This window comes from Tasmannia lanceolata, unplaced genomic scaffold (genome assembly GCF_043159265.1).
Source record: "Tasmannia lanceolata isolate RefF3 unplaced genomic scaffold, GAP_Taslan_0.1 ptg000002l, whole genome shotgun sequence".
Classification (NCBI taxonomy): Eukaryota; Viridiplantae; Streptophyta; class Magnoliopsida; order Canellales; family Winteraceae; genus Tasmannia; species Tasmannia lanceolata.
In genome coordinates, this window is record NW_027518679.1 from 27,181,683 (window position 1) to 27,205,318 (window position 23,636).

The 23,636-nt window shown below is 38.4% G+C and overlaps 2 protein-coding genes across 2 annotated transcripts; both read left to right on the forward strand.

Moving 5' to 3' along the window:
• Window positions 1–17,155: 17,155 nt before the first annotated feature.
• On the forward strand, window positions 17,156–19,038 carry LOC143883371 (uncharacterized). The gene is made up of 3 exons (XM_077386734.1): window positions 17,156–17,339; window positions 17,652–17,781; window positions 17,988–19,038. Exons 1-3 carry the CDS (start codon window positions 17,207–17,209, stop codon window positions 18,907–18,909), a joined length of 1,185 nt encoding a protein of 394 aa, XP_077242849.1. The 5' UTR covers window positions 17,156–17,206; the 3' UTR covers window positions 18,910–19,038.
• A 1,827-nt stretch (window positions 19,039–20,865) lies between these two features.
• LOC143883382 (Tetratricopeptide repeat (TPR)-like superfamily protein) lies at window positions 20,866–22,877 on the forward strand. The gene has a single exon (XM_077386744.1). The coding sequence runs from the start codon at window positions 21,052–21,054 to the stop codon at window positions 22,531–22,533; it is 1,482 nt and encodes a 493-aa protein (XP_077242859.1). The 5' UTR covers window positions 20,866–21,051; the 3' UTR covers window positions 22,534–22,877.
• Window positions 22,878–23,636: the final 759 nt, after the last annotated feature.

Below are 23,636 nucleotides of genomic sequence, written 5' to 3' on the forward strand. Positions count from 1 at the left end.
GGAAAGCGATTTCGCGCCTTGAAGCAAACTGGTTACTGCTTTTTCTTTCCAACAGATACAGAATTATTTCTCTAACAATCTTAAGACAGATTTATCTTTGCTTCAATGGCGTTGTACTCAATCCGTCAAATGTCCCAAGACTTTGTCAAACTTGAGCGATTTGACAAAGGGAATTTCAAGCGATGGCAGAAGAAGTTGCACTTCATCCTTACGTCGCTCAAAGTAGTTCGAGTTCTCACTTCCCCAAGGCGGACAACAGTTGAAAATGAGACATTAGCGTAGGCTCGTGCAAGAATGAAATGGGAACAAGATGATTACATCTGCAAAGGGCACATCCTCAATGCTATGTCGGATACTTTGTTCGACATATATCAGGGAATGGGATCGGCAAGTGAGATTTGGAACGCACTCGAAGCGAAGTACATGGCGGAGGATGCTAGCAGCAAAAAATTCTCTGTGAGTCGTTTCCTGAATTATCGCATGGTAGATGATAGACCTGTTATTGATCAACTGCATGAAATCCAACACATGGTGAGTCAAATTCATTTGCAAGGCATTTTACTTGATGATTCCTTTATAATTCCGTCGATTATTGACAAACTTCCGCCAAGTTGGAAAGAATTTAGAAAAAGTCTTAAACACAAGAAAGAGGAGATTTCTCTTGATGACTTGGCTCTATGCCTCAGGATTGAGGAAGAGTCAAGGATTAGAGATCATAAAGATGATCATGAGAATTCTTCCTCTAAGATACACTTGGTGGAAAATGTCAATAAACCAAACCAACAAGGGAAAGGCAATCGGAAGAGAAACAAACACCCTGACAAGAAGAATAATAAGAATAAGAAAAGGAAGGGTGCTTGTTTCAATTGTGGCAAACCAGGCCACTACAAGAGTGAATGTCGACTTCTTAAAGATAAGAAGTCGGGAACACCAACAGACAACAACAAGTTTGTGGCCATGATTTCAGAAGCAAATATTCTTGAAGATGGCAATGATTGGTGGATTGACTCGGGTGCGACGAGGCATGTCTGCAAAGACAGGAATCTGTTTTCGACCTATGAAACGGTTGAAGATGGAAGTGTCCTTTACATGGGCAATTCGTCGACGGCAGAAGTCAAAGGAAGAGGCAAAGTAGAACTGGAATTTACATCCGGCAAGCGCCTCACTCTTACCGATGTCTTTCATGTACCTGAAGTGCGAAAGAATTTAGTTTCTGGAAGCATTCTTAACAAGAATGGCTTCAAGCTCGTATTTGAATCTGACAAATTCATTCTTTCTAAGGGGGGTACCTTTGTTGGAAAGGGATATATGTATGAAGGGATGTTTAAACTCAATATCAATAAAGTGAATGTCTTTGCTTATGTTGTTGACTCTTTTTCTTTATGGCATAATCGTTTAGGACATGTTAATACTAGGAAAATGCATGATATGGTTAAGTTAGATTTAATTCCAAAATGTGAAATTGATTTAGTAGATAAATGCAAAATATGTATGCAAACTAAATTAATAACTAAACCATTTCCCTCAGTAGATAGAACTTCTAATCTGTTAGACCTTGTACATAGCGATGTATGCGATATACATAGTGTTCCTACCAAGGGAGGTAAAAAGTATTTTGTTACTTTTATAGATGATTTTACTAAATTTTGCTATGTATATTTACTTAGTCATAAAGATGAAGTGTTGGAAAAGTTTAAGGTTTATAAAACAGAAGTAGAAAACCAATGTGAAACATGCATTAAATGCCTTAGATCTGATAGGGGTGGTGAATACCATTTCCCTCTTTTCTGTGAATCAGTGGGCATAGTTCATGAAACTTCTGCCCCTTATACACTACAGCAAAATGGTGTAGCAGAAAGAAAAAATAGAACTTAACTGAAATGGTTAATGCTATGCTTGTTAATTCTGGTTTGAATAAAAGTTTTTGGGGTGAAGCATTACTTACTGCTTGTTACATATTGAATAGGGTACCAAGTAAAAAGAATAATGTAACCCCTTATGAGCTTTGGAAGAAAAGAAAACCAAACTTGAATTATCTTAAAGTTTGGGGTTGTAGAGCCATTGTTAAAGTTCCTAAACCTAAATTAAGAAAATTAGGTGAGAAGGGTATAGAGTGTATTTTTTTAGGATATGCTAGCCATAGTAAGGCTTATAGGTTTCTAGTTATAGAACCTAATGATTTTCTACAAATTAATACAATAATTGAATCTAGAGATGCCTTCTTCTATGAGAATAGGTTCACTTCAATTCCAAAAGAAGTTCAGCCTAGTAATTCTGTGAAACTTTCTTTAGAACCACAAACAAAAGATGGTGAACCTAGTGAAATAAGAAGAAGTAAAAGAGATAGAAGTGAAAAGAGGTTTGGTCCTGACTTTGTTACTTACCTAGTAGAAGGGACAAGAGAAAAACTCAAATCTTCTATAATGTTAGATTTAAATGTAGAAAGTGACCCTCAAACCTATACGGAAGCCATAAAGTCACAGGATGTCGCTTTTTGGAAAGAAGCAATTAATGACGAAATGGATTCTATTATGGGTAATAAGACTTGGTATTTAGTTGATCTACCACCTGGATCTAAACCTATTGGGTGTAAGTGGATCTTCAAAAAGAAGATCAAAGTAGATGGAACTATAGAAAAGTTTAAAGCTAGGTTAGTTGCCAAAGGGTTTACTCAAAAACCCGGAATTGATTATTTTGATACATATGCACCCGTTGCTAGGATTTCTACCATTAGAGTCTTGATTGCTCTTGCTTCCATATACAAACTTCACATTCACCAAATGGATGTTAAAACAGCATTCTTAAATGGTGAACTTGATGAAGAAGTGTATATGGAACAACCTGAAGGTTTCATTTTAACTGGTCAAGAGCATAAAGTCTGTAAATTAGTCAAATCTTTATATGGCCTAAAGCAAGCTCCTAAGCAATGGCATGAAAGATTTGATAAGGTGTTAGTCTCTAATGGTTATAGAATTCATGAGTCAGATAAATGTGTATATAGTAACTTTAAAGGTGGTAGTGGTGTTATTATATGTTTATATGTTGATGATATGTTAATATTTAGTACAGTTTTTGAATGTATTCAAAGTACTAAATTATTTTTATCTCAAAACTTTGATATGAAAGATATGGGTGAAGCAGATGTGATCTTGGGTATAAGAATCATAAGACATAACAGTAGATTGATTCTAACCCAGTCACATTATATTGAAAAAGTTCTTAAAAAGTTTAATCATTTTGATTGTTCACCTGCTTCAACTCCTTTTGATCATAGTGGGAAGTTATATCTTAATTCTGGAAGGACTATTTCTCAACTAGGGTATGCTAGTGTGATTGCTAGCCTTATGTATGCTATGACCTGTACTAGGCCAGACAAAGCATTTGCTGTGGGTAAGCTTAGTAGGTTTACCAGTAATCCAAATTTCTCTCATTGGAATGCAGTCTATAGAGTATTAAAATATTTAAAGAAAACTATAGACTATGGTTTATGTTATGGTGGGTATCCAACTGTAATAGAAGGATGCACTGACGCTAGTTGGATAACTGAGCGTATAGATCATACATCAACCAGTGGGTGGATTTTCACCCTTGGTGGGGGAGCAGTCTCCTGGGCCTCTAAGAAACAAACATGCATTTCAACATCCACTATGGAAGCATAGTTTATAGCTCTGGCAGCATGTTGTAAAGAGGCGGAATGGCTTCGGAATTTGTTATTGGAAATTCCGTTATGGCCTAATCCTATGCCATCGATTTATGTCCACTGTGATAGTCAGGCCACACTATCAAGGGCATATAATCATGTTTATAATGGTAAGTCCAGGCATATAGGACTTAGACACAGTACTGTGAGAGAGTTACTTACTAATGGAGTAGTAACTATTGATTTTGTGAGATCAAGCCAAAATTTGGCTGATCCATTTACTAAAGCTCTTGCGAGAGATATGGTGTGTAAAACATCATTAGGGATGGGGTTAAAGCCATTACCAAATAGTCACCAATGATGGAACATCGACTCAACACTTGAATAAATATCAAGTCTTGAGTTCAATGAGTCAAAGTACATCATATGGAGTGATTGCAAGCACTATAATATATTATATTTCCATCCCAAGGTAAAGTGCTTGGTACCTGTAATGTATAAAAGGGAAAGGCTGAGCATTTGAGCTCTTAATAGACTTATAACAAAGTGTTGGAGTGTTATAGTTACAGGGGCACTCTTGATAAGTCTACCTATGTGAGTGTGGGAGTGGTGCCGCTTCCTATAAGACCTGGCTAGTTTCTAGAGCACTCATGAAACCAAGATATAGACACAAGGCCAATTCATGTGTCGGTTTTTTAGAAATTGCCCAAAGAGATAAATTCTTATGTGTGAGATGTGTCCGGTTAACCAAATAGAATCGCTAGTTCAAAGACATGTCTACTATGCAATTCTGGTTAACTTTGATGTGTTTTTACTAAGTAAAGGTTCAAATCGAAAGATACATTTATTTATGCATAAAAATTCCAAGCCTGATGAGAAAATCTTTTTTGATTTTGAAAATGGTGGGGGATTGTTAAAGATTTTTCAAAATCAAGTGTTTTTGGTCAAAATAATTTTTGGAAAATATTTTCTTTAAGTGTGTTTTGGAAAAAGAAAAACTTTTCTTTGGAAATAGTTGCTTTTTGCAAGAGAAAGAGAATAGTGTAATGTAGTTGAAAATATAGTCCCAAATCGGATGAGAGAAAAGAAAGAGAAGGGCTTATAAAGCACTACACTTTTCTATTACTTGTTTGATTGCAAATTGGGTTGAACCCATGGTTGGACCCGCGGGACGGTGCAACGCACCGTTCGCGCACGCGCACGCGCGGCGTGGGCAATGGGCTATAGGGCGCATAGTGGCGCTTTTTTAGGCGCACTTTGCACTTCGCACGCCGCATCGTAGCGAGGAGCGATTGTAGCCTTTAATTTTTCCAGATCTGATCTGGACCGTTGGATCTAGACGATTGTGGATCGGTCTAGTGGGTGGGCCGAATAGTTCAAAGGCCCATCAAGCCCAAGCCCAGTGTCGAATAGTTCGATTGGGTTGGGCTTTGATTCGATCACAACGGTCGGCCCAGCGGGCCCAGTGCTCCAACGGTCAGTGGGTGCGATCCATTGGGTTGTGTCCCTTCCCAACGGTCAAGGATCTAAGGGGTGCGATCTGTACCATAGATGGATCATCTAACGGTTAGATGGGAGGAGGGGAATTTAAATATCCCAACAGACTCTCTAGGATTGATCTGGTTCGTTGAATCGCGTATGGGCGCGATCTAACGGCCAGAATTCAAACCGATCTGGAAAGACTCTATACAGGGGTGCTTTTCACACTGAAAAGACACCAGAGGCTCTATAAAAGTTGCAGAACCCAACCATTTCAAAGTACAATCGAATTTACCCATTTCTGGATAAATTCTTAAGACTTCTAGTGCATTATACTCTCTTTCTTGCTCCCACCAAAATTCGTTTTACTAAACTATTTTCTTATTGTTTATCTAATTACTGTTATACTGCAGTAACAGAAATTAGACTGATTCTCTCAGGCTTGTAAGATTCTAAGGGCATTTCGGATTTGACTCCGCTTGTGCATAGCGTCGTCAAATTAGTAGGACATTCCTACTGGCTTCATTGTATCTTGGAGGCAGTTCGCGGATCCCCTTTGCACACTTCTAGTGGGGGCGAAATCTGTCTTAAGGAAAGCGATTTCGCGCCTTGAAGCAAACTGGTTACTGCTTTTTCTTTCCAACAGATACAGAATTATTTCTCTAACAATCTTAAGACAGATTTATCTTTGCTTCAATGGCGTTGTACTCAATCCGTCAAATGTCCCAAGACTTTGTCAAACTTGAGCGATTTGACAAAGGGAATTTCAAGCGATGGCAGAAGAAGTTGCACTTCATCCTTACGTCGCTCAAAGTAGTTCGAGTTCTCACTTCCCCAAGGCGGACAACAGTTGAAAATGAGACATTAGCGTAGGCTCGTGCAAGAATGAAATGGGAACAAGATGATTACATCTGCAAAGGGCACATCCTCAATGCTATGTCGGATACTTTGTTCGACATATATCAGGGAATGGGATCGGCAAGTGAGATTTGGAACGCACTCGAAGCGAAGTACATGGCGGAGGATGCTAGCAGCAAAAAATTCTCTGTGAGTCGTTTCCTGAATTATCGCATGGTAGATGATAGACCTGTTATTGATCAACTGCATGAAATCCAACACATGGTGAGTCAAATTCATTTGCAAGGCATTTTACTTGATGATTCCTTTATAATTCCGTCGATTATTGACAAACTTCCGCCAAGTTGGAAAGAATTTAGAAAAAGTCTTAAACACAAGAAAGAGGAGATTTCTCTTGATGACTTGGCTCTATGCCTCAGGATTGAGGAAGAGTCAAGGATTAGAGATCATAAAGATGATCATGAGAATTCTTCCTCTAAGATACACTTGGTGGAAAATGTCAATAAACCAAACCAACAAGGGAAAGGCAATCGGAAGAGAAACAAACACCCTGACAAGAAGAATAATAAGAATAAGAAAAGGAAGGGTGCTTGTTTCAATTGTGGCAAACCAGGCCACTACAAGAGTGAATGTCGACTTCTTAAAGATAAGAAGTCGGGAACACCAACAGACAACAACAAGTTTGTGGCCATGATTTCAGAAGCAAATATTCTTGAAGATGGCAATGATTGGTGGATTGACTCGGGTGCGACGAGGCATGTCTGCAAAGACAGGAATCTGTTTTCGACCTATGAAACGGTTGAAGATGGAAGTGTCCTTTACATGGGCAATTCGTCGACGGCAGAAGTCAAAGGAAGAGGCAAAGTAGAACTGGAATTTACATCCGGCAAGCGCCTCACTCTTACCGATGTCTTTCATGTACCTGAAGTGCGAAAGAATTTAGTTTCTGGAAGCATTCTTAACAAGAATGGCTTCAAGCTCGTATTTGAATCTGACAAATTCATTCTTTCTAAGGGGGGTACCTTTGTTGGAAAGGGATATATGTATGAAGGGATGTTTAAACTCAATATCAATAAAGTGAATGTCTTTGCTTATGTTGTTGACTCTTTTTCTTTATGGCATAATCGTTTAGGACATGTTAATACTAGGAAAATGCATGATATGGTTAAGTTAGATTTAATTCCAAAATGTGAAATTGATTTAGTAGATAAATGCAAAATATGTATGCAAACTAAATTAATAACTAAACCATTTCCCTCAGTAGATAGAACTTCTAATCTGTTAGACCTTGTACATAGCGATGTATGCGATATACATAGTGTTCCTACCAAGGGAGGTAAAAAGTATTTTGTTACTTTTATAGATGATTTTACTAAATTTTGCTATGTATATTTACTTAGTCATAAAGATGAAGTGTTGGAAAAGTTTAAGGTTTATAAAACAGAAGTAGAAAACCAATGTGAAACATGCATTAAATGCCTTAGATCTGATAGGGGTGGTGAATACCATTTCCCTCTTTTCTGTGAATCAGTGGGCATAGTTCATGAAACTTCTGCCCCTTATACACTACAGCAAAATGGTGTAGCAGAAAGAAAAAATAGAACTTAACTGAAATGGTTAATGCTATGCTTGTTAATTCTGGTTTGAATAAAAGTTTTTGGGGTGAAGCATTACTTACTGCTTGTTACATATTGAATAGGGTACCAAGTAAAAAGAATAATGTAACCCCTTATGAGCTTTGGAAGAAAAGAAAACCAAACTTGAATTATCTTAAAGTTTGGGGTTGTAGAGCCATTGTTAAAGTTCCTAAACCTAAATTAAGAAAATTAGGTGAGAAGGGTATAGAGTGTATTTTTTTAGGATATGCTAGCCATAGTAAGGCTTATAGGTTTCTAGTTATAGAACCTAATGATTTTCTACAAATTAATACAATAATTGAATCTAGAGATGCCTTCTTCTATGAGAATAGGTTCACTTCAATTCCAAAAGAAGTTCAGCCTAGTAATTCTGTGAAACTTTCTTTAGAACCACAAACAAAAGATGGTGAACCTAGTGAAATAAGAAGAAGTAAAAGAGATAGAAGTGAAAAGAGTTTTGGTCCTGACTTTGTTACTTACCTAGTAGAAGGGACAAGAGAAAAACTCAAATCTTCTATAATGTTAGATTTAAATGTAGAAAGTGACCCTCAAACCTATACGGAAGCCATAAAGTCACAGGATGTCGCTTTTTGGAAAGAAGCAATTAATGACGAAATGGATTCTATTATGGGTAATAAGACTTGGTATTTAGTTGATCTACCACCTGGATCTAAACCTATTGGGTGTAAGTGGATCTTCAAAAAGAAGATCAAAGTAGATGGAACTATAGAAAAGTTTAAAGCTAGGTTAGTTGCCAAAGGGTTTACTCAAAAACCCGGAATTGATTATTTTGATACATATGCACCCGTTGCTAGGATTTCTACCATTAGAGTCTTGATTGCTCTTGCTTCCATATACAAACTTCACATTCACCAAATGGATGTTAAAACAGCATTCTTAAATGGTGAACTTGATGAAGAAGTGTATATGGAACAACCTGAAGGTTTCATTTTAACTGGTCAAGAGCATAAAGTCTGTAAATTAGTCAAATCTTTATATGGCCTAAAGCAAGCTCCTAAGCAATGGCATGAAAGATTTGATAAGGTGTTAGTCTCTAATGGTTATAGAATTCATGAGTCAGATAAATGTGTATATAGTAACTTTAAAGGTGGTAGTGGTGTTATTATATGTTTATATGTTGATGATATGTTAATATTTAGTACAGTTTTTGAATGTATTCAAAGTACTAAATTATTTTTATCTCAAAACTTTGATATGAAAGATATGGGTGAAGCAGATGTGATCTTGGGTATAAGAATCATAAGACATAACAGTAGATTGATTCTAACCCAGTCACATTATATTGAAAAAGTTCTTAAAAAGTTTAATCATTTTGATTGTTCACCTGCTTCAACTCCTTTTGATCATAGTGGGAAGTTATATCTTAATTCTGGAAGGACTATTTCTCAACTAGGGTATGCTAGTGTGATTGCTAGCCTTATGTATGCTATGACCTGTACTAGGCCAGACAAAGCATTTGCTGTGGGTAAGCTTAGTAGGTTTACCAGTAATCCAAATTTCTCTCATTGGAATGCAGTCTATAGAGTATTAAAATATTTAAAGAAAACTATAGACTATGGTTTATGTTATGGTGGGTATCCAACTGTAATAGAAGGATGCACTGACGCTAGTTGGATAACTGAGCGTATAGATCATACATCAACCAGTGGGTGGATTTTCACCCTTGGTGGGGGAGCAGTCTCCTGGGCCTCTAAGAAACAAACATGCATTTCAACATCCACTATGGAAGCATAGTTTATAGCTCTGGCAGCATGTTGTAAAGAGGCGGAATGGCTTCGGAATTTGTTATTGGAAATTCCGTTATGGCCTAATCCTATGCCATCGATTTATGTCCACTGTGATAGTCAGGCCACACTATCAAGGGCATATAATCATGTTTATAATGGTAAGTCCAGGCATATAGGACTTAGACACAGTACTGTGAGAGAGTTACTTACTAATGGAGTAGTAACTATTGATTTTGTGAGATCAAGCCAAAATTTGGCTGATCCATTTACTAAAGCTCTTGCGAGAGATATGGTGTGTAAAACATCATTAGGGATGGGGTTAAAGCCATTACCAAATAGTCACCAATGATGGAACATCGACTCAACACTTGAATAAATATCAAGTCTTGAGTTCAATGAGTCAAAGTACATCATATGGAGTGATTGCAAGCACTATAATATATTATATTTCCATCCCAAGGTAAAGTGCTTGGTACCTGTAATGTATAAAAGGGAAAGGCTGAGCATTTGAGCTCTTAATAGACTTATAACAAAGTGTTGGAGTGTTATAGTTACAGGGGCACTCTTGATAAGTCTACCTATGTGAGTGTGGGAGTGGTGCCGCTTCCTATAAGACCTGGCTAGTTTCTAGAGCACTCATGAAACCAAGATATAGACACAAGGCCAATTCATGTGTCGGTTTTTTAGAAATTGCCCAAAGAGATAAATTCTTATGTGTGAGATGTGTCCGGTTAACCAAATAGAATCGCTAGTTCAAAGACATGTCTACTATGCAATTCTGGTTAACTTTGATGTGTTTTTACTAAGTAAAGGTTCAAATCGAAAGATACATTTATTTATGCATAAAAATTCCAAGCCTGATGAGAAAATCTTTTTTGATTTTGAAAATGGTGGGGGATTGTTAAAGATTTTTCAAAATCAAGTGTTTTTGGTCAAAATAATTTTTGGAAAATATTTTCTTTAAGTGTGTTTTGGAAAAAGAAAAACTTTTCTTTGGAAATAGTTGCTTTTTGCAAGAGAAAGAGAATAGTGTAATGTAGTTGAAAATATAGTCCCAAATCGGATGAGAGAAAAGAAAGAGAAGGGCTTATAAAGCACTACACTTTTCTATTACTTGTTTGATTGCAAATTGGGTTGAACCCATGGTTGGACCCGCGGGACGGTGCAACGCACCGTTCGCGCACGCGCACGCGCGGCGTGGGCAATGGGCTATAGGGCGCATAGTGGCGCTTTTTTAGGCGCACTTTGCACTTCGCACGCCGCATCGTAGCGAGGAGCGATTGTAGCCTTTAATTTTTCCAGATCTGATCTGGACCGTTGGATCTAGACGATTGTGGATCGGTCTAGTGGGTGGGCCGAATAGTTCAAAGGCCCATCAAGCCCAAGCCCAGTGTCGAATAGTTCGATTGGGTTGGGCTTTGATTCGATCACAACGGTCGGCCCAGCGGGCCCAGTGCTCCAACGGTCAGTGGGTGCGATCCATTGGGTTGTGTCCCTTCCCAACGGTCAAGGATCTAAGGGGTGCGATCTGTACCATAGATGGATCATCTAACGGTTAGATGGGAGGAGGGGAATTTAAATATCCCAACAGACTCTCTAGGATTGATCTGGTTCGTTGAATCGCGTATGGGCGCGATCTAACGGCCAGAATTCAAACCGATCTGGAAAGACTCTATACAGGGGTGCTTTTCACACTGAAAAGACACCAGAGGCTCTATAAAAGTTGCAGAACCCAACCATTTCAAAGTACAATCGAATTTACCCATTTCTGGATAAATTCTTAAGACTTCTAGTGCATTATACTCTCTTTCTTGCTCCCACCAAAATTCGTTTTACTAAACTATTTTCTTATTGTTTATCTAATTACTGTTATACTGCAGTAACAGAAATTAGACTGATTCTCTCAGGCTTGTAAGATTCTAAGGGCATTTCGGATTTGACTCCGCTTGTGCATAGCGTCGTCAAATTAGTAGGACATTCCTACTGGCTTCATTGTATCTTGGAGGCAGTTCGCGGATCTCCTTTGCACACTTCTAGTGGGGGCGAAATCTGTCTTAAGGAAAGCGATTTCGCGCCTTGAAGCAAACTGGTTACTGCTTTTTCTTTCCAACAGATACATAATTATTTCTCTAACAGTTACTTGGTGGAGATGCGGGTAGTATGACGCTTCACACGACAGCCTCCCAACACCCACTGGTTTACTTGCCCGTTACTCTGTTAAATGGCAACCAAGGAATGGGTTTTGCTTATGGAGCTAATTTTTTAAACAAGCCTTTGTTAGAGGATAGAAAATGGTCAAATGGTTATGTGGATAAATATTAGCCACCTCATTTTCCCACTTGACATGATATTAGTCACTCCAAGCTTGGGTATTTCAATGGTAATAGTTTTTTTTTGGGAAATGATATCAACACTCCACCGTTTTAATAAGATGCACGTACAGTTCTCGAAAGCTCTTTCGAGCTCTTTAAATACTAAACGACAACATACTTCACTCATGTTATTATAACAGTGGAGTGTTGATATCATTTCCCTTTTTTTTTAACACATCAAGAATCCCTTGCATAGAATTGGGAGTTCCACGTGAAAGCAACGATCCCACGTTGGAGAAGTAAAGTGATGTGAAAGGGCTTATAAGGACTTGAACACGCTCCCCTTAACGGCTAGCTTCTAAGGGTGAGTTCTATTCGGGTCCCAACAAGAGGTATCAAGGCAGGGATGTGATACCTCCAGTTTACCCTCGGGGATGGAGAACATCTATCGGGGAAAATCTTATGGCTCCCAGGTTGCTCCAACAGAGATCGTTGGGGGTTCCACGCAAAAGTAACGATCCCACATCGACAAAAAGTAAAGTTGTCCAACTTTGGAAAAGTAAATCAATGTGGAAGGGCATATATGGACTTGGGCACCTCCCCTTTAACGGCTAGCTGTTAAGTAATAGCTGATTTTCCTAAAAGCATGTCTTGCAATTTTTGAAAATAACCTTACAGTGAGTTTGAATACCTTTATTATTTAGATTTCGATTTGGATTTTAGATTTGAAATACAAAATTTCCGTACCAACAGATTTGTAAATGGTTCAATTTGGACAGCTTTTTCAGGATTTAAATTTCAAATCCAAGATTTAAAAATCATCTATTGGGTCTCTTGGGAGACATCCCATAAATATTTTATTTGGCTGCTCCTTGGATTTTGACTTGGATTTTCGTAATAACAGTTTAAAACACAATTAATAATTAATATTTGCTTCTTGGAGTTTTTTATATATAGTGCCTTGCTATGAGTTATCAGGCATCATCCTTAATATTTGATCCCAGGACATTCAATTTTATTAGTCACCATTGCCCCAATGACCATAGTAAATCACTGAGTATATGTGATCTCTTCATTTTTATCTGCAAGTAACAGCATCCAAGCACTTCAAATACTATTTTAGAAAGAAAAAAAAAGTTCTTTCTAGCACAAATTTATTGAACCAAACAATTAGGGCAGTGATAAATCCACTCCCCAAATTGATAAATCGACTCCCCATGTGTCTATCTTTCTCATCTCTCTCTCTCTCTAACCCAGAGGAGAGAGAAAGACACATGGGGAGCCGATTTATCAATTTGGGGAGCCGATTTATCAGTCCCCAACAATTAAACAGTTTTCTCAAAGAGTTAATATAGAAAGGAAAGGGATTTAACAGGAAAGCCCTTTCATGTGGAAAGGCCTGTCCTTCACATCAAACATATTCTATTAGATGTACATGATATAGAAATAGAAGGAAAAGAATCCATATTCTCATTTGCGTACTTCTCTGATTAATTTTACTTGAAAAATTCATGTCCCAAAGGACTTCAACTATTAAAAGCAGTTGGTAAGGCAATTTAGTGGGAAGCCTGTGAACATGGCCCAATATTAAAGTGGATCCAAACAAGGAGGCATTAAAGATGATTTAATTTTTAAAAGGACGATGATAAATTCGCACCCCTGTAGGATAACTCGTACCACTTGAAAGGAAGGTATTTTGATTATAATTCCTTTTTTTTTTATAGCAAAAGTGTCAATTCACGGTAGAGTGGTGTGAATTATCCTAATCGGGCGTGAATTTATCATTGCACTTTACTAAAAAGTAAAGGAAGAAAAAAGAAATCTAAGTTAGATTATTGGATATCAAGATCACCGTGTAAAAAATATGATCTAGATCGTTTATTTTCTTTGTGTTACGGTAAAGATGTCATAGGGTAAATATAAGGGAAAAGTACACTTAGACCCCCGTGGTATCTGACACATTCAACTCAACGCCTAATGTTTAAAAAGTTACAAGTAGACCCCCTTGTGGTTTCAATTTGTGTAAGGTAGACCCCCTCAGTTGACGGTTCGTCCACAGATTGAAGGGTTAGGATGATCCTATTGAGGTAATTTTTATGAGCACACCCTATCTATGTTAGGGCCCATCAAATGAACGCTTTGGATCATCCAAACAATGTGGGCCTACTGTGTTTTTGGCAGTGGGCCCAAATCTCATACCCGAATCCAAACACTACCAAAAGCACAGTGGGCCCACAGTGTTTGGATGATCCAAAACGTTCATTTGATGGGCCCTGACATAGATAGGGTGTGCCAAAAAAATAAGCTCCATAGGACCATCCTAACCCTTCAATCTGTAGATGAACCGTCAACTGAGGAGTCTACCTTCCACAAATTGAAACCACAGAGGGTCTACTTATAACTTTTTAAACATTAGGGGTTAAGTTGAATGTGTGAGAAACCACAGGGTCTAAGTGTATTTTTTCCTAAACATAAATAAGAAGAGGAAGTCTAAACTGAAGGGAGCCCTTGCAAAAAAGAGGTGAAAGGGCTCTCTCATTGGCTGCACATCACCATCATGCATTAATAACTACCTAAAAGTCAACATGATTGGTTGCAATATCCCTTTCTACGGACATTTTAAATTAGAAATGGGTGGCAATATCCCTTTCCACGGACATTTTAAATTAGGGCGATGATATTTTCACCTCCCTTGCATTACGCATGCCCCCCTATAGCGTGATTTGACATCAAAAAGCGTTTAAGCTGTTCACTTTTCACGTCAAATCACGGGGCGCATGCGTAATGAAGGGGCAGTGAAAATATCATCCCCCCAAAATTAGTCAAATCACGTTATAAGGGGTGCGCATGCGTAATGAAGGGGGAGTGAAAATATCATCTCCCCGAAAATTATTGTCCCCCATATAATAGCTGTGGTGCGTACGGAATCCACGTGGGCGGCAAATGAGTAATAACTACCTGTAAAATGTAAATTAATCATACAAATCTGGACGTTTTTGTTTTCCTTGTCGTATTATAATGAGATAGCTAGGAAGTTTTCCCACACCTTTTGATTTGATATTGGCACCTACTCTTTCAGTAATCAAATGGAGAATTTTAGGCCATGTTTTGGCAATAAGGAATTTTTTTCCTCATTAATCAGTTTTTCTTAGTTGTGAGAGAGGGGTAGGGAAGTAGGACCGTGGGAGAAAAAAACAAAAAAAGATTTGAGAGAGGAGGATTGCGATAAGCCTGAGAAGTGGCTAAAAATCAGGAAAAACTCCATCCTATTTTGATTAGAGTTTTTTGTTTCCTGATTTTTAGCCACTAATTAGAGACACTAGTTTCCTCATTTTATACACTTCAACCTCATCTCCATTTAGGGTCACATGAAAAAAAATTTACGGTAGCCTAACCTGCATTAAAAAAAAAAAGAAAAAAAGAAGAAGAAGGTATGTGCTATATGCAAGGCCCTGTTTAATAATGGCCCCTTGATGGAACTGAGAACTTGCTCACCCATCCTCTAAGAAAATCCCTTCTAAGTAAGAAATAAGCCCCATCAGTGTCCCAGATAGTGCTGCAAATGAGCCGAGCCGAGCCGAGCTTTGGGGTGTTCGGGCTCGGCTCGTTTAGTTTTTAAGAAGGCTCGTGTTCGGTTCGGCTCGTTTAGTTTTCGAAAAAGCTCGGGCTCGGCTCGTTTCAAGAATGATAAAAACATACATATGTGGGATTTGAACCAAAGCCCTCTCTAAATCTAATGACATAACCACTCAGCCAAACATTCATTTGTAATAGACAACCCACATTCTTTTATTTTATATATAAAAAATAAATATAATCCAAGTTTTAAAGCTCGCCTCGTTTATGAACCGAGCCTAAAATTAAAGCTCACGAGCTTTCCGAGCCGAACTATACAAAGCTCAAGTTCGGCTCGTTTATTTTGGCGAGCCTAATTTTTGGGCTTGGGTTCGGCTCGTTTAGTAAACGAACGACCCGAGCCGAGCTTTTAACGAGCCGGACCCAAACATGTTCGCGAGCCGGCTCGGTTCATTTGCAGCCCTACTCCCAGCTGTGGAAATACAAACAGGTAACATAAACATATTCAACTTAGATAATATAAAGAGTTACATCAATAATCTAGTTGCCCAAAGTTACACACGATTTCTGAAATATAAGGCACATCAACTTCAACCAGTCCATTTAAACTAATGCAATAGTTAACCCAATCAAATTTACCAATCCCCTTCAAGTGTAAGAAGACCACTCTAGAAGGGGTATGGCCCAAGGAAGAAAAGGGGGTGATATCATTTCCCATAAAATATCTGTTTTAAGCCACTTTTAGATCTAAAATATCTTTCAACCCTTGTCTTGCACAAGCACCTCCCACTAGCAGATTTTGTCTAATTCATTTAATGAAATGGCTTTAGGCGACAGACTTTTGAATGAGAGAACGACCGCCTCACATGAATTACATGAATAGGACAAAATTTGCTTAAAAGCGAGCAATGTGTGGTGGCTCTTCTCTAGTGTAATAGTCAGTCGCAAAATGGCTTTCCACGAAATTGCCTAGCAAAGTCCATATCCTCTTGGGCACCTATACATGCATGGTTATTAAAAGGGGATTTGCTAGGGTCTTTCACAAAAAAGAAATGAATAAAATGAATCACGACAAAATCTGCTGAAAATTGAGTTTGTGGCTGATCTCTCATGCAATAGCCAGCCGTGAAATGCCTTTATGCAAGAGTCCCTAGCAAAGCCCTATTAAAACAAATTAGATTACGCAATTTTGCAAATTAAAAGCCAAAATCTGCTTTTGCATGAGAGAACATGAGAGGGATTAAATGAATAAGACAAAATCTGTTTGAAGTAGCGGTGCAACTCGATCGTGTGGGGTCGGGTGGGTTGAGGCCAACCTCACCCGACCCTGAGGAACCCTTTTTTCCAACCCAAACCCGTCCCGACCTGACCCGAGTTCAACCCGAATTTGTAAGCTTACAAAAAAAAATTCATAAAAAATGTCGTGTTGCCCAAACCCTCAATCCGAACCCAACCCGAACTCAACCCGGGTTGGGAAAACTCAACCCGAACTCAACCCGACCCAAACTCAACCAGACCCAACCTTGATAATCTTCTAAGATTAGAGTGTTTTAACACATATGCACGCGTCTCTAATTTCTATCTCATTTTTAATTGTTAAAACAACAAATCCAACTCTTATTTTGGCACACTTGCCAAAAACAAATTAAGGTGCAAATATCAAACGGAAGGGATTGGAATTGTGGGAAAAGAAAAGACAAGCAAACTAGAAAGATGATATGAAGTATTAAATAAATGAGGGTTCGTACGTTATGCATCAGCGTGGGAGATTTAAAACCATCTTATAATTATCCACGGTGGATGTTCCACGACACCTCTATTCTCTCTCGTACTCGTGGCTCCTGTCATCACCTCAAATATCACTCATACCTCCATATTCCCTCTCTTATTTAAGATTATTTCACCTTCTAAAGCTCACTCTCACAATACAACACATCTATCTCTCTCTTTCTAGACATGGGGAGAGCACCATGCTGTGAGAAAGTAGGGTTGAAGAGAGGGAGATGGACAGCTGAAGAGGATGAGATTTTGATGAGATTCATTCAAGCTAATGGAGAAGGATCATGGAGATCACTACCCAAGAATGCAGGTAGACAAATTTTTTTTTTTGTGCCTACCATGTTTTAATCATTGTACAAAGTACAAACTCAGCTTGTCATTTCTTTTTTATTTGGCTTTGTGGGTTCTTTTTTGGAATTGTAATAACCTTTGACAGCTCTTTACAGAGTAAAAGACAAGATGAGTTAGTGCAAATATCAAAACATGCATGTGCAGATATCATTTCTCTAAAAATATGATTTCTTTGAGGAATGTGGGTTGACTCTGAGATGGGTTTTTGATTTAGTACTGATTTGTTCGTCTTTTTTCTTTTTTCCCCCTTTTGGGGGGTTGTGTTTTGAAGGTTTGTTGAGGTGTGGGAAGAGTTGCAGATTGAGGTGGATTAATTACCTAAGAGCTGACTTGAAGAGAGGGAATATTTCTTCAGAAGAAGAGGATGTTATCATAAAGTTGCATAGTTCTTTTGGAAACAGGTGAGTATGGCCTATGAGTGCTATTATTTTCTTTTAGTATTTATTTCTCTGTTTCATTGCTTGCTTTGTTATTTATTATTATTTTTGATCTTTATTGGTTATGTTTCTTCTTTCTAACTTATGGGTTTTGTTGCTTTTTCTATCATGTTTTAAAAAAAAGAAGGATAAGAGGTTTATATGTTGATGTGGTTTTTGTGTTTTTTTAGGTGGTCTTTGATAGCTGCTCATCTACCAGGGAGAACTGATAATGAGATAAAGAACTACTGGAACTCTCATTTGAGCAGAAAAATTCACACCTTTAGGAGGGTCAACAATGATGCAATGCCTGTGGCCATGGACATAGGAAAGTTAGCAAGTGGTTGCAAGAGAAATTGTGGAAGAACAAATAAGTCTGCCATGAAGAAAAACACCACCAAAGCTGGAATGAGGAGAGAGAAACACCAAGACAAAGAGAGCCCTAGTTCCATCTTCGGTCAAAAGGAGAAAGAAAGCATGGTTTTAGGTTCCTATGGACACACTGGAGTGGTCTTGGGCAGTAATGAAGGGAGAGAGAATGAGGTTTTGGTTCCAAATGAATGCCTAGAGAGTGGGATGATGGGCCCTTTTAGGGAACAAGGAAGTGATGTCTTGGACCCCAATGAAGAGAGAGGAAGTGTGATTTGGGATCGTTGTGAGTGGCTAGAAAATGGGTACTTGTCATCTAGTAAAAGTGGGATGGTGGGTGCTCATGAGAAGATAAAAAATGGGGTTTGGGGTACAAATGAAGAGGGAGAAAGTGGGGTTATGGACACAAAAGAGGAGAGAGAAAATGGGGTTTTGGGTACAAATGGAGAGGGAGAAAGTGGGGTGATGGACACAAAAGAGGAGATAGAAAATGGTGTGATGGGAGTAAATGAAGAGAGAAGTGAGAGTGAGGGGAAGAGTAATGAATGGAGTTCTACCATGGATTCTTGGGTTGAAGAGGATTGGATGGATTGGAGAATATGGGAGGGATTGGAGGATAAAGTGAGGGAGGAGGGACAAGAGATATGGTCATGTTTGTGGGAGAGTGATATTGGGGAAGGAGATTTTGAGGAAGAGAAATTGTATTCTGATTGGCTCATGTCTTCTGATAACAATGTCTTGTGAAGATATTGTTAAATGTACTAGTAGTAGATATTTTAATTTTTTTGCCTTTTGGCTTCTCCAGTAAATTTTGTGATTGTTTTGCCACAAGATTTGGTGAAAGACTTAAAGGCATTCAGTTGCTTTTTGTGACTTTTGTCCCTTCTGTTAGAATGCTAGAATATTCTTATGAGGCGTGTCTCTCTCTCTCTCTCTCTCTAGAATATTCTTATGAGTCTTCTCTCTCTCTCAATGTATGCATATAGAAAAAGACATCTATCTACAATGTTGTTGCCCGGAAAGGAACAATACACCGTCATATCCGTACTTTATTTTTCAAGTATCACACAATCGGTCAATAACGACCTCTTAAAAGTGAATCTATATTTTATACGTACGGGCATCTAGTATTCACTCATATGTTAACGTATCTATATCTCTCTCTCTCTCTCTCTCTCTCTCGAAATTCTCATATTGCGAATTTATATGGTGGTCGACCGTGAAAATTAGAAGGGCAGGATGTCAAAACCCACACCCTGCTCTTTGATTTTTGATCTAAGTGGGAAGTAAAAAAAGGTGGTTTGACCAGATCAAAAATAAAGGGGTAAGATTTTGACACCTTGCCCTTCTAATTTTCACGGTCGACCACCATATAAATTATGAGCTTGTCTTATTAAATATGTAAGACAAGATCAGATGAAAAGTGAGCCTATGTGTTTCTACTCTCTCCAGAAAATTGAACTGCTAAATGACTTTCCGCAAAATTGCCTAGCAAATGTTATATATAACACATAATGTACGTATCTTAGTTGTTAATTTCATTTTGGTGAGCATTTCATTTTGCTCATTGGAATGGTACGTTTTAGTCATTTCATTTCGGTTTTGGTCGAAACTTTGTGTTCCACTACGACGAGAGAATTTCTTTTATAGTTAAAAATATGAAAAAATTCAAAAATTAGAAATTGTTAGAAAAAATAAAAAACAACTAAATGAACCAAATATGTAAAAGATCTAACATTTACTTAAAGGAAAATGTTGAATTAGAAGTGGAGAATTGACTTTTTATACTTTTAGATTTGGGTCTTGAAACTATTGTTAATTGATCCAAATGAGGAGTATTCCCTTATTTACATATAAATGTTAAGTACTTTACATGTAAATACTAATTAAGAAGACAAAAGAAAAATAGAAGGGACCAATAAGAGACAAGGAGAGTAGAACAAAAACAACTACATGAACAAATTTTGGACGAAATTCCAAATTTCTGGATTTCGATGGCTTTCGAAATTTTTGAAATCGAACGAAATCTAGAATGAAACGATACTATGGTTGTTTCATTCTGGTTTTCTACCGAAACCGAGATGTTTCGGCCATTTCGGCTGAATAGAAATATGTACTGGCTCTCAGAAGCGATCCTGCGTTGAGCTGGTTCTGAAGGAATGACCTGCGCTCACAGATCAAAGGCGTTAGAAAGATAAAAATGATCGAAGTTAGACTCCGAAGAGGACTAGGGTTTCTGAGTTTTCTGCCTCCTTTTTCTTTGTTATTTTCCGTTCTAATTTCTTCACCCTCTATTGAATGGTAGAGAGGGAAGACGCCGTGAGAGTTACTGTGATTTTCCGTCGAGAATCTCCACTCCAAAGCCTCCAGGTGAGTTTTTTTCCCTTTTTGTTGTCATTTATTTTATTCTCGACAGTCTTTTGTGATTTAGATTTTCTGAGTTTTCTTCCCTTTTTTTTCTAAAATCCGCGTATCCAAACAAAATCCGCGTATCCAAACGGCCCCTTCGTTTTCGGTTCTCACCGAAATCCGAAATTTGGGCCCAAATTTAAAAACTTGGTTGTGACTTGTGACAATGGGGTTGCCTCTTGATGTTCTACAAGATCAACTGTCCCGCTTTCACATGCATATCACCGATAAAAAGGCTTCTTTTTAGGTTTTAGTATGAGACATGTCACCTTTTTCATTTTTAACCTCCACTGTAAAGTAATTCGTTTCGCAACTTCCCAGGCTCTCCCTCCTAAACTTTTCAAAATTCAGTTACCCCAACCACCGCTTCCCGCCGTTGAAACCCCACGTTTCAAATTTCAGTTAATTACATTTCAAATTTCAGTTACTCTTGCTCTTCTTTCAATAAAATAAAATAAAATCAGTTACTCTCATTCTATGAGCAGAGTTCGCAGCCGCGAGGCAGAGCGGGGAATCCTCCGCCTCCTCCACGGCCGCCAAACCCGAATCCACCTCACCCAAATCCATGCCCACTTCCTCCGCCGCAATCTCGATCAATCCAACCTCCTTCTCTCCCACTTTGTCTCCGTCTGTTCTTCCCTCCGCAAAATGCCCTATGCCCACCGCATCTATCTCCAAACCTCAAACCCTAATCTCCTCCTTTTTAATTCCATGATCAAAGGATACTCCCTTTCAAGTCCTTCCAAAGAATCCTTCCATTTGTTCTCCCTTATGAAAAATCGCGGAATTTTCCCCGATCAATTCACCTTCCCGCCATTGCTTAAATCCTCCTCGAATCTTCGTGACCTCGATCTCGGCCGGGCAATCCATGCCGAGATTCTCATTGCCGGATTCGAGGCGTATAATTCGGTTCGAATTGGGCTTGTTGAGTTGTATACAAGTTGTGAAAAGATGGAGGATGCACAACAAGTGTTTGATGAAATGTCTCAGAGAGACGTTATCGTTTCAAACCTGATGATTTATGGGTTTTGTAGAGGAGGAGATGTTGGAAGTGGGTTTTGTCTTTTTAGGCAAATGAGCGAGCAGAATGTTGTTACTTGGAATACCATGATTTCTGGGTTCGCGCAGATTGGGCATTATAGTGAGGCTATGGAGCTTTTTCGCGAAATGTTGGATATGGGTTTTGAGCCAGATGATGCTACTATAGTGATAGTGCTGCCTGTTTGTGCTCGTTTGGGATGTTTGGATTTTGGTAGATGGGTTCATTCATATGCCGATGGGAAAGGGTTTTTGAATAAGGTCGTGGCCGTGGGGAATTCTCTGGTGGATATGTATTGTAAATGTGGAGATTTGGCAAGTGCGCGTAGAGTGTTTGATGAAATGCCTCTAAGAAATGTGGTCTCTTGGAATTCTATGATAACTGGGTTAGCTTTTAATGGGTATGCCGAACTTGGTCTTGAGATGTTTGAGGAGATGAAGAGACAAGGCGTGGAGCCGAATGAGGTAACCTTTTTAGGAGTTCTAAGTTGTTGTACCCATGCGGGGTTGGTTTCGAGGGGCCACGAATTTTTTGATTTGATGATCAAAGTGTACCAAATTAATCCGAAACTCGCGCATTATGGGTGTATGGTTGATCTATTTGGGCGTTCGGGCTGTGTGGAGGAGGCTCATTGTTTGATCAGAAGCATGCCAATGAGACCAAGTGCTGCTATATGGGGTGCACTGTTAAGTGCCTGCAGAACTCATGGCAATCTAGAGGTTGCGGAATATGCGGCTAAGGAACTCATTGGCCTTGAGCCTTGGAATTCTGGTAATTATGTTTTGTTGTCCAATGTTTACGCGGAAGCGGGCAGATGGGAGGATGTGAAGAAGGCTAGAGTTTTGATGAGAGAAAACAGCGTCCGGAAGGCACCCGGACGAAGTTCGATAGAATCGAATGAAAATGCGGTTTGTTTGTAGAGTTTTGGGGGAGAAATTACATCAAAATATGGACTGATGGAGAAGGCTATCTAAGTCTAGATTTTGTGATGCTTTTGTAAGAAAATTATCACAAGAACCATTATTTTCAGAAGCGGGAAAGCGCAGTCGAGGATATGAGCTTATACATTACTTCAAAATTCGAAGAATTATATTTAATTATGAAGGCGAAGAAAGAAAGGAAAAGGCCAAAGGAAAGATAGGAAATGGAGTTTCTTAAAATATGAAAAAAATGAATTTATGGAAAAAGGCTATCAAAGGTGTGTCAATTATTAGGTTGAGGAGTTTTTAAATAGTGCCTTCAGGAATTGGCTTTCAAGTTTCAAGAGCGTGTTCGGCAACCATTCATTCCAATCGAATGAATTGGGCGAATGAGAATCACTCAAATTAAATCTGCATAGTTTAAGAAAATCCAAAGAATTCATTCTCTTAGGATCGTTTTTATGAAGATATGGAGAAATAGGAGGAAATGTGTTTCCAAATTGGAATAAAGATAAATACACACACTAGAGTCTCGTGTAATGGTGATTTGGGACAGAAACCTGGGCACAGTTACATCCATGGTTTTAAATTTCGACCGAAATCCGAAATTTCGGTCCACCGAAACCGAAATTTCCCGAAATTCCATTTTTTGCCATTTACGAAATTTCGATTAAATGCCATTTTTTAATTAAAAAAAAAGTGTTAAGAAATTTCGGAAATTCGGTCCGGATTTTTGAACCAAATTACCAAATTTTGGACCGAAATTTCAGTTTTCGGTGGGGTTCGAAACGGTAACCGAAACTGAAATTTTAAACCATGGTTACATCTTGAACCTGCAATCAATATAGATGGTTAAATATAATAATTTATTAAGATTAGGATAAAAAAGAATACATATTGAACCCGCAATCAATAATAATAGATTGAGGACTGTGTTTACGAGTATCAAATATTGTTGTCATTGGTTTATACCGTGCCCCTTAAAATTCCTGCATAGGATGCCCTCAATTTCACTCTATCATACTATAAAGAATATTTTTTAGATCACTCAATTATATGTGCATATATTTTCGGCAGGATCAACACCTGAATTGTTTAGATCC